The sequence below is a fragment of the Sinohyriopsis cumingii genome, chromosome 3 (assembly GCF_028554795.1).
Source record: "Sinohyriopsis cumingii isolate HCF-2022 chromosome 3, ASM2855479v2, whole genome shotgun sequence".
NCBI classification, from domain to species: Eukaryota; Metazoa; Mollusca; class Bivalvia; order Unionida; family Unionidae; genus Sinohyriopsis; species Sinohyriopsis cumingii.
Window position 1 is genome coordinate 108,086,644 of NC_142963.1, and position 12,572 is coordinate 108,099,215.

Here is a 12,572-nt window from a genome sequence, read left to right on the forward strand (position 1 = left end):
TACCGCATTAAAATTAAAGTATTTCTGTAAGATTCCTTCAACACTAATTGTCATCACCCTCAACCAGTTCCTTAGCCAGGGTTTTACAAATTCACTTGCCCAACTCTGGTCAAGTTCAAATTCTGCTCAAGTTTCCAAGTTATCTGTCTCAGACAAGTTTAAACAATTAACAGAATTTGGTGCAAAAGGGGGCAATGTCCCCAGTCATAACGCTTCATGTTCTGCATTTTTTATACCTTGCAACCTATACACTGATCAAGATAACTTCTAGCAAGAAAAAAGGTAAAATCTGGGTTACAATCTAGTAACACATGTAATAGATGGAAAATGTTCTGGCAAAAAGGATTTCCTAACTATATTTGGCGTATTTCAAAATAACATACATATCTTTTGTGGATGTCCATTAACATCTATGTTAATTCAAGCAATGGCCAAAATAGTTACAGGTCGTAAAAACTAAAAGCTGGCAATGAAATCATTCAATGTTTGTGGTAGTTGGCCAAGTTGCAAAGTAAAGTCTGGTACAGCTAATCCCCCATTTACACATCAAATACATTCTAAAAAGTGGTTGGTTAACTTGAAATTTTTGGTTTCACACTGTCTTTAATTTTCACTGAAATTCACTTAAATTTAATACTATTCATATTAGCTATTCACAAATCCTAGTTACTGCATTTACACAAATACTCAATTTGTCATTTAATTCATGATTTATTAATTTGACAAGAAAAGCTTTTCACGATAATATAGAATCTGGCATAAGGAATTTGCAATAGGTTAAGAAAGTTGCTAGTTCTTATGTGGAAAATGGCATGGTTATTGCCATCTTTTGCGCTTACAAAAAATGTTAACGGGTCATGCCATTACAATTTAGACTGGATGACAAATTATGTCTGCTTCTTGTTGCACAACAAAATAATGTATATATTTTGAGCTGAAATAAGCCATCAGCCCCCTCCCCCATGTATTTCCTTTGGAACTGGTTTTAAAATGAGGGAAGGTAGGTTTTTACTTTTTTTTATATAAATTAGTTGTATTATAATGATTACTATACATAAAGTACAAAGTGCTTCATGTACTGACTCAATTAGATGAACAAAATTATCAGGATTTTTTTCCTCGAATTGAACATTATTTTAATCATCATATATATTATAATTATTAGTATAAATAATGTACTAAGTGCTTCAAGTACTGGACAAAACTGGATCAATTAGATGCACAAATCAAATTCAGAATTTGTTTTTAAAATTGCAAGCGTCGGCACCAAAAAAAAAAGACGCTTGGCCAGAAGCACAATTTTTGGGGCCTCACATAAAAATTAACCATCGTTACTGACTGATCTCTCAAGCAATTTATGTGAATCTAATATATAACCAATTTCAACTTTTCTGTAACAAGTACAGTCACATGACAACTGACATGTTGGAAACATCAAAATCAACAGAATGTAATAATAACGGCACCTGTCATGAAATTTTCAGCACCCAATGTCAAAAGTTTGATGCAATGTGCATCAGGGATCTCTGCAGAAGTAATGGACCTCCTTTATGGGACAATAGCAAAAGCTAAACAAGATGACATTCCCACGACCACTACTTAGTACCTTGTGATCCACCACTCTCAATCTTTATACAATGTTAGTACAATATGGTCTATCATTTTTAAATTATTTACTACCATAAATACTCGCGTATAAACCTATTCGCATATAAACCGACCCCCAAAATGAACAGGCATAAACACTAAAAAGTGCATGACCCACGTATAAGCAGACCCACAACTATGGACTTTTCAAGATGCACGAGGTAAGTTCTAAACTCATTTATTTTATGCAAACTTACATTTATTAAAAATTACATGTATACTTAAGTAATTTATTTAATTTTCTGTTTTCTTATTGTCTCTGCGTAATTCATATTTGTGTATAATCTGATCAAACGATGTCAAGAATTTAGCAATCGCAAGTCCCTGTAACACTACTTCTCCATTTTGACTCAATTATTTTTTGTTGATACATTAATGCATTGGATATTTTATATCAGTGCACTGGTAATTACGTTTTTACTTTGCTTTGAAATTGTAAATACCTAACTCATTAAAATGTAATCTCAGTATGACAATACAATGAATGACAATATGCTTCGATTCAATGCCTACAATTACGGTACGTATTTATATAATGGCGCCACCGCATGTACATTGTATGTTTGATTATGCGTTGAATTAAGCACATCCCACCAATGCGCTAAGCTTTAATATTTCCAAAATACAAAAATGAAGTTTCAGAAATAATGCTTCAAAAATTATGCTAATACTGTTAAAACTGAGTTGTATTTTGCTTTTATGTAAGCAACCTTACAATGTAAATGTCAACTTTTATGCCAGGTGGAAGAAAAAAAACATGCCTACCTCCAGATTTCATATTTTCTGATTTTTGCAAAGAATCCCCAATTATTGCATTGCCTTCGATTTTCATTTCTTCTAAAGAAGAAAAGTCCTACATGTTCTGTTGTATCACTTGTGAATTATTGTTGTGACAAAATAATTACTAGAAAGAATTCACTCTTCACTAAATAGAATGTTAAGTTTAAACAGTATTCACGTAAATTAATGATTTTTTTCAATTCTACAAAATAAAAAAATAAAAAATAAACCAGAACAAAAAAATCATCTACAATTAATTTCAATCCCAAGAGTGATCACTACAAACACTGTAACTACATATGCTATAGCGCCATTCCCACAAAAGAAACTTAAACAAGTAAACACCTGGCATTTTTATACCATATATACCAATGTTAATTACCATGGTTAAATAAAAAGAAGGAATGATTTTGTTATTGTTGTTGTTGTTGTTCTAGGGTTTAACGCCATTTTTCAGCACAATATAGGCTATACATGGCGACCAGTATAACTGGTGGAGGAAGAACCCTGGAAAACCCAGGGAATAACCACCGACCCATGAGAAGCTACTGGCAGGCTTTCCTACATACCCACGCTAGCCGAGCCTTGGACTCGAACCCACGCAGTCAGAGGTGAGATGGCAGTGATTCGGAACAGTGAGCGCTTTAGACCACTCGGCCACTCTGGGCCCCCAAGAAGGAATGAAAATACAAACCAAGCAGCAAATGTGTCATCAAAAAACTAATTCATACTACATGTTTTATAATAAACAATACTAAATGCTTTACAAGCTGATAATAATGGAATAAGGTTGGATATACAAAGAGGGGAAAATAGTTGCCACATGTAAGGTACCATGAGGCTGGCTATTTTGGTACCTTTAGTTCAACAAAATTGGGAATTCTTTATTGGGAATCAATTGCAGGTGCTTGCCTAACACACAGTAGTGTCGAACATGGTTTCTTTGATTACAACGTAATCGTCATTCACAGAAATGAATGTAGTATCTAATAAGGGGTTTTCCCCGAAGGTGGCGCTACGAAAACCGGCTTAAAATGGCTGATGTTTACAGCAGACGTCAAAAGGCACTTCTATGGGACTTTTGTAGACGCGTCAAAAGTCGCTTCGATGCGACTTTTTTAGAGGCGTCCAAAGACGGTTGTACGAGGTAAAGGGCTATGTCACAGAAAAAATTACTGTTTCATGTCCCAAGATTTACAGCCATTACAGTAGTCAATAAAAAGATCTAAACAGTCAAGTTTAAACATTGGATAGCAGATAAGCCAAGCCCCCTTCTTCCAGGCCTTTAATTTTTCCTAAATTATTCAGCTTATATGCGAGTATATACGGTACTTGTACCAGGCTTTGCTTTCATGGTAACAAAACAATAATGAACATATTAAATTCCAAATATGAAAAGGCACCTCTGTACAATTTGCTTCACACAAGTACCAAACGGTAATACCCTCAATGGTTTCAGAGTTAAACATCAGAAACAAACATAACAGATGTATCCAGCCCCTCCCTGCATATTACATATCAGACATACAAAAAAAACAATAACTAATATGAGATCTATTTCCCTGACTCAACAATTCTTGGGGTTTATTCACATTCATTTTAACTGTCACTTCAGAAATGTAGAGGTTACACGTCTACAGTACAAATGACCACTATAGTTTGAGGACGATCCATTTGTATACATGCTGCTATCAGCAGAAAACACTGGGAGAAAAAGACCCATTTGATGTACCTAGTATTCTAATCGGGCAAGATTTTACACCATTTCAAAAGATGTTTTAAGACAAAATGACAACACTTCAACTTTCACTTTTTACGTGATCTGCTAATTTAGGAGGTTTGTAGCATCAAACACTGAGCATGAAAACAAAACAAATATTTAAAAAAGCAACATATTTATTTTACATAGTTTGACTTTTGTTGCATATCCTATGTTAGTAAAAACTGGTCTTTCAACACAGGATTAATGACAAATATATCGGTACCTGGCCTCCAATAAAATTGAACACTGCACAGAATAATCTTTAATGCATGCAAACACTATTATTTTCAGAAATGTGTTTGCCTCAATAAAAATTTTCAATTGCAAAAATGAATGATTCACAAATGTCAATTAAGTAACCCATCCTGAAATTAGTATGAACGATGAGCAAATAATAAAACTAGTTTGTCACAGCCACTCCACTACCTCGATGATCACACTTATTGATCAACTTCCCACAACATTACTTTCAAAACAACTCAAATCCAGTGATTACACATCACATCCATTCCCCCAGCTGCCCCAAAATAGCATCAACCAGTAAAACCTTATCATAAAATCAATTGCAATTTTATAGCTTTTGTCATGCCCAGAGCCAAAACAACAAGTAAGAAATCAATCCTTGGTGTTTAATGCCTTATTGACTTCTGCAGTGCAACAATTTAACTCAAGTTCAGAGCCTATTTACCAGTTTTTGGGGCAATTACCTACTTAATATGATTCCATGCTAGATTTACATCCAACAGAGCAATATAGAGCCAATTGTACTGGTGTGTACACTGTTCATTCAGGAAGATCTGCAGTTGAACTGCTTGGGATTTCTCAGCTGGTTTACTTGCCAAATAGGCTAGATGACTGGGTGAAACATGAGAGCTGATAATAGCACTTAAACAAACAGCACAATTTATATTGTCAGGGGGGATAATAGTGATTAGTGTGTGCATTTGTGGGAGATTGGACCAAAAGCCAGTAGGAAAGTAAACAAAACCATGTGACTGGGACATTTTGTAGCAATGAAAGTACACATGGATATATATATATATATATATATATATATATATATATATATATATATATATATATACACACGTGTGTGTGTTTGTGTGTTCTGTGCAGAAATGATGATAAACCATTACATGTAATGGCTGAAAATATATCGAGGATATAAAGCTGAGGGTGAAGAAAAAAATTACAAAATTACTTGCACTTAATAAAAACCGACTTTTAACTTCAAAAAATGATTAAAGGCAATAAATCAAATATCTTCAAATACAAATTAAGACCAATGAGGTGTCATTGGAACAGCAAAAAGAGGGGCAAGAGGAGGACTAATAGCTCCATGCAATAAATAGATTTTAACAAATCTGATGCTTCAATAAATGTTGTACAACTATCTGAGAACAAAAATGTCAGCCCCCCTAATACTGCTTCTTAAAAACATAGGATTTAAAGTGCAAAGAACACAAAGTACATTTTGTCATCATAAAATATAACTATAACTATGCTCCATGATGAAAACAAATTTCCCCTAAATAACACGTCTTTCACAATTAAAAGCACAACAATAAAAAAATATTCAGTTTTTTTAAAAGAAATAAACCATATCATTAACATAAAAATCTTTTATTTAGAACTCTGCAATAAAAAAAAAGAAAATTATGTATTATTTCCTGCTTAATACTTTTGAAAAACATGACAATTTTTAAGTCTTGTACTTATTATGAGCTGCAAGCTCTTCAAAGATTTGTACATATAAAAAAGTATTATCAACATTTTACTTTTAGAAAATACCATACCTTATTCATGTCCTCAAATGAGAAGGAGTTGTCACTGGAAAAGTCTTCGTCATGTCCACTACTTCCACCACCAAAGGAGTCAGAATCAATACTGGTCACTTTTTCACCCAATTTTATTACCCTACCCTCTTTCTCCAAAATCCTGCGATTCAAGCCTTTTTTCAAGGAAACTTTTAGCTGCTTTACCAATTCTGTCTCCTGAAGTTCAACTGTGAAGGAACTTTGTAAATATTTTTCCACTTGTTTCAAAGTTATGCCATTACCTTCTCCAACTTCCTTGATACATTTTACAATAACTTTTGTCAAATCAGTCCTTTTCCCAATTTTCAATGTTCTTGATGACAGTCTTGTAGCACACTGTGGATCTTTGTATGAGCAAATACCTTTGTGAAAAAATTTCAAAACTGCACCGTCCTTGACTGCTTGCTCAAGCTGCTCTTCGATGAAATCATTGCTAACCTTGTGATATTGTTTTACGGCACTACATATTCTGTCTAAATTTGGACGCTGCTTCTGGCTTTTAATTTTGTGAATTGCATCCAAGATCCACTTTGTGTAGGCTGGATTTGCTTGGATCGTGGGGTCCCCTTCCTTTACCATATTTTCAGTTCAGGGGATTTTTAACATGTACACATTATTTTCATCACATGTTTACATCTAATTTGTTTTTACAGATGAAAACCAAACACTAATTGGTACCAGTAATTTGTGAAATGTTATAAATTCTTAAATAATAAAGTTTTTAATCAAATATAGCGAAGTTAAACAATAAAATAAAGTATCACCAATATCCCTCCATTCTTTGCGACCTGAAAAGAAAAATTTAAAAGTGTTTTAAAGGGACTGATATCTCAGAGCACATCCTTCTGTGGATATCAGGAATGAAATGACGCGCTTATAAAAAATAATCTTTGATGCGAGAAAACAATGACACCCTTTCTAATCCCAAAAAAGGCGGACAGCTGGAAGCGATCAGCCATTGTGCGACATATGGGACCGCCACAGAAACGATATTTAAAATAAACACTGACCCGAAAAAAATATGAAATAGCCTTGAAACAATTTTGTATGATCTGTAGTAAGTGATTTAGGCGGTGTCAGTAATGAGACTTGTGCGTTAAACGATAAAATGGCGCCCGATCGGCAATCGAGCTGCCCAGTTCTCGGGCAAGCCAAACAAAATGGCGGTCGCTTGAATTTTTCAAGGATGTCGAAAATTACACAAGATTATCTTACAATGTAACGATTAAAGAAAATTAAATATATCGGGTTGTAATAAAATAAGCTTTACTACTTTAAATGGTAACGATTTGGAAAATGATCTTCTCCTGTAACATCTCAAAAAGATGAGTGCAAAGAGGAGTTAAAACCGTTGAGTCACGCACTTGTGCGACTCTAATCCGAGTGAAAAATCGAAATTTCTGTGGCTACTAGATTACTGATTTACATCTCATTCTTACAAATAGAATCCGCTTGTGTTTGCATTTGTTAATACATACCGATGATGTGCTGCCGTGTTTGTTTCAATGTATAAAAATTCCTTAAATAGAGCAAGGTTTTCCCGATCTATTAGAAGGCTGAAGTCATCACACAAAATGGCTGACGTTCCAAACAGACGCAGTCCTATTGGTTAGGAGAAATTCCTTTTGCTTAACAAATAAAGAACAAATTTTTCGCTTTCAATTTCTTATCAGCAAAAAAAATAGCAACTAAAGCTGATAATACAACGTATCTAATCCTAGTTTTTGAAATACATCTGTTGAAATAATTATTTTGAACAAACTTTAAATAAAAACTCAATTTAGAAAATTACACTCTAATACCAATTCTCCACACTCGCTCTCATGTTGAAACGATTTGTCCCGGTCAATACAAACTAACAATCTGATTGGTTAAAAATGATAATTGATACGGTATCATGCATTTTGCTGATTATAACATGTCAACAATTGACATCAGTATCGTGACACACAAACATATATTATATTCACTAAAAAGGTTTAATACAAACTAAGACGGCAAGATTTATCTGTTTTTAATGGCACCATAATAAATGCACGATCCAGATTATGTTTAAACTAATGAAATTAACACACAAAAAACGCACGTAAGATACAAGGAAAAGTGTGACCTAATTTTTTGTTGTGGTATCGTGATTGATGTGTGTTTAACACCGCATGTCTTCATAGATCATCTCAATCTATACAGCTTTCCAGCGCGTAATTCGCCTTTTTTATAATTTTTAAACATCACTTAAAATATTGCAACTTTATATTTACATAATGCCTCAATAATTATGAACACTTTTGTATCTTCGGTTGAATGAAAAATCGACCGTGTTTTTGTTTTGTTTTGATTTGTTTTTCTTTTCTTTTCTTTCTTTTTGTCCTTTGGTTTATTTTCTTGAGCGCAGGGTGGGGCCTTTTTTTTATAGCTTTGTGTTGAAAGCACCGGTAGTGTTTTGGAATTCAACGCTCTTTACGTGATATTTGAAGTAGGTTATGCATTTTTTTTAAAAAACAAATCAGGATTATTGATGTTTAATATATGTATATATTCTTATCGTTTTAATAAATAATATGTTTTAAACATGTTAAAAGCAAAAAGGATTGTACATTTTAGGGCACTGGTGACTTGTTACTAATATTCTTGTATATAAAAAGTTAGGCAACTTTTAAAAACTAAGTTCAAATTAGTAGGTTTCAGACCTTGTTTTTGTATGTGTGTTGACTTTCTAATTGGCTTTAAATTGATACCTCCAACGTATGGGGAGGGCGGGAGGTCAGAGAGGATCATTGGATAACTAATAGTAAAAGGTGTTATGTGTTTCACTTAACATTACAAACAGCATACGTCTGAAAACAAAATACGTATTCTGTATTTCCCTCCAGTGACACAAATCAATGGAATATAAAAATAGAAAGTTGCATTTTACCAATACGTTGTAGCCTGGGTTCGAACAAGGGCCAAATTTTATACCTGATGATAGACACAGAATAAGTAACATGTTTAAAAATTATATTTACAAGTAATGAAAGACGACCAATGGACAAAATAGTAACTCATACGTAACATAATTTTCTATATTATAGCAAGAATTTACGGTAGTCTTCGTATAATCGTTCTTAACATTATTTGTATTTCCAAAACAACAGTCTGTAACCTAACTGCTACATAAATAGAAGGTAGACTAGAAAGACGGAAAGAGAAAATATGAGAAGGGAAAGACAAAAACAGCTCTCACAAAAATTAAGACTACAGACACCCATGCAATACAATTACCAAAAGAACATGTACTGCATGGCTTTCTGTGTGTGTGCGTGTGTGTGGGTGTGTGTGCATAAGATATAAAGAAAAGCTGTTGTATCCTTCGAAAGAGGAGGGAGGTATGCAGGGGTGTAACGTAAAAATTTTGATCCACCAATGTAAAAACTCAAAACCTCCATCTTCATTACCTCCTCCGACCCCCACACCCGCATTGCAGGGACCACGTGAGCGGTGGTTACTAGTTGCGCTACTGTATGTATGTGCAAGTTGTATTATTTTAGGCCAGAGGTCAACCCGAAACTACATTCTTCATGAAAAGAAGAGAGAGAAAAAAGATCACCTGCAAATATTGGGTTAAATGACAGATTGTGACCTTGACTACATCTGTCTGTACTTAAAGAAATGTTCGTTCGTTTACTTCCCATAATGTGCTATCTGAACCAACATGAAGATTGGAAACAATCGAAAAAATTTAAATATTGAGGAAAAACGTACGTATGATGTTATAATCGTGACCTGACGTCAAGCGCCCTTTTATTGGCACTTATTGTTCACTGAGTAAATAAATACAAATATAGAAATGTCTTTGTTTAGTTTGATAAACAGTGATAAGGTTGTTTTGGTGTTGGCGATGTTTTACATTCAGACAAACATCCAAACCATTTCATTCATGCGACTTTCGCAGAGAACTACTCAGTTGTTTCAATAACGAAGCCAACGTCCACAACAAACGCCGAAGTACAAGGTAGTTATACACATTTTTCAAATTATCAATAATTCTATCCGCATTTAAGGAATAAAGTCCACTTCTGAAGGACATCACTAAATAGCACATAAAGAGTGAACTATTAATTTTAGTATATATTTTTTCTATCCCCCAGGATTGTACTATTTTCAAATATCATAGATATTTTGAAAGAAACCTAAGCAATAGATGCAGGAATTCGAAAGAAATAACCAGTTGAAAACATGTCAATTTTGCTAATGACAAAATAGGTACTCATGCATTTTGTTCGCATATCCGCAACTGTGATAAATTTATATAACGAGGAAAAATCAGTACACGTGCTTATCCTGCGAGTATTGTTGAAGGAATTGTGATTATTCAATTTAATAATCATAAAGAATAGTATATTACAATGTCTGAGATTGATTAGATTATGTAATACTCGACGACTTGTGCTGATTACATAATTTCATATTTCATGAGATTTTTCAATAGACCTCTTGTTTTACAAGCTTCACTTTAAGTGGGGCGTAGAAAGAACTCGATTATAATCGAAATCTGCTTATTAAAATCCGAAATAGGCATTTTGGTATGTTAGAAAAGTTGTGATGTCATAAGATTTTGTTTTTAAATTCATGTTTTAAAGAGGATATTCTATAAATTTAATGATTTTGTTTTGCGCAGTCATTTTTAGTATCTAGAAAACGCAGAATAGAAGATTTTCCAAGATTTTGTTTTTAAATTCATGTTCTAAAGTGGATATTCTATAAATTTAATGATTTTGTTTTGCGCAGTCATTTTTAGTATATAGAAAACGCAGAATAGAAGAATTTCCAAGTTTCGCACGGAAGAAATCATACACGCATGCACGCACACACACACACGCATATATATATATATATATATATATATATATATATATATATATATATATATATTATATATATATTCACAACTCCTGCTGCAAACATGACAATTCTTACAAGATTAAAGGGGTGGGAGGTGAATGTCTAGGAAGAAAGCTGCTGGTAAATTTGCTTAAATTGTCCGTAGATTAGTACTACGATGCTAAGAATGTTGCAGGAGACAATTTTCTTCTTTAATCATCCTGAGAGTGACTGTGATATCTAAAAAAAAATTACGCCAAAAGGTAATTGTATGAAAAGCATCTGGGACTAAGAACTGACCGAATTTAATGTGTAAAAGATAGCAAATAAAACTTGAAAATAAATGTTGCTTCGGTCAGGTTGCTGCAAGAGTTAGCAGGTTGCTGAAATAGTTAGCAGACGGACTTTGCCACGAAATAGCGCGAAATGTATGGAGAAAAGGGAACTTTACGCAATGAATTGCACACGAATATATCGAACAACACCCCCCCCCCATGTCTGCACATTTTCTGTATCCAATTGTTTGCGTACAGAGTGAAAAGAAATCAGTACAGAAAAAGAATTAAAGCACGTGAATAAAAAGCACATATTGTGTCAGCTTTTTTAGATCATTTGACTTTCACAATCAACAATCAAACACTGTTTTTAAGGAATTGTATCTTTTTTTAAATACAGTGTGTATCATATTAAGCAATCTGTTAAATTACGCCCATTCCCCTTCTTGCTTGTTATAGATACGTTAAAACAACATATCAACGTGGATGCATTCTCTTTTGTAGAACCTGATTGACTCCATGTGTACTCTAACACACACACACACACGCGATAAATAAGTTTTCAACTGGGCGTGATATGTCTGTGAACAGCATCGTAGTAAACAAAGTTTTGTGCGTACACAGACGATACATGGATCCATAACGTGTTAAGGTAAAAAATTTCAGACATGTAATAATAGTATATGGAAAGCGTAATTGAATATAACAACAAAATGTGCTGTATATATTACCTTTTAAAGAAAAACTCCAAGAACAAAATAATAACAATGTATATACCGCTATCGGTGCTACCGCCCTTGCCGCCACCATTACGTCTCAACATTTATAAACAAGACACCTACAACTTTCTGCAATTGGTCACCCTTTACAATACTTTATTTCATATAGCAAGAGAGAACGAAAAAAAGAACGAGAAACGATGAAAGAAGCAGAAATTGTGTTGGCTTATTGCCCGTAATGAGGACAGGCCCGGCCCTAGAGCAAGGCAAACGGGGCAACAGCCTTGGGCCCCGCGCTTTCAGGCAATCCAGTTTGTTTGTTTGGGGCCCGGCGCCCATCGCTTGCTGCCTTGGGTCCCGCACATTCTAGGAATCTCTTTACCTATTTGTTAACCGCTACAGCTGCTTATATTGCTCATGGTGATAACCATGTCTTTGTCCAAGCCTCCACGGTCACTACTTTCAAATGGTATCAGGCGCACGTGTATGTAGGATGTCCCCACCAAAACTACAACCATGCAACTCATTTTGCAGTTACCATCTTTGAAGAAAGGCTATTGTGATGACCTTGTACCATAAAAATTGTTTGCATTCAGTTTTACTATGTTTCTTATTGTTTAATTAAAAAAAAATATCTACCTCCAATAACAAGTTAAAAGAAAGGAAAACAAAACAAAACAACAACAAAAGGGGAAAAAAAGAGGTGAGATGT

General features: G+C 34.1%; 1 protein-coding gene across 4 annotated transcripts in view; it reads right to left on the minus strand.

Moving 5' to 3' along the window:
* The window catches only part of LOC149803512 (uncharacterized), a 98,486-nt gene extending 90,906 nt beyond the window's left edge, over nt 1-7,580 (minus strand). For all 4 annotated transcript variants that reach the window (XM_089953254.1, XM_089953253.1, XM_089953252.1 and 1 more), the window contains exons 1-2: nt 7,485-7,580; nt 5,986-6,794 (exon numbers count right to left, since the gene is read on the minus strand). In XM_089953254.1, coding sequence (XP_089809380.1) covers nt 5,986-6,585 — 600 coding nt within the window. In that variant the 5' untranslated portion in view covers nt 6,586-6,794; nt 7,485-7,580. The remainder of the gene's footprint in view (nt 1-5,985; nt 6,795-7,484) is intronic.
* Nucleotides 7,581-12,572: the final 4,992 nt, after the last annotated feature.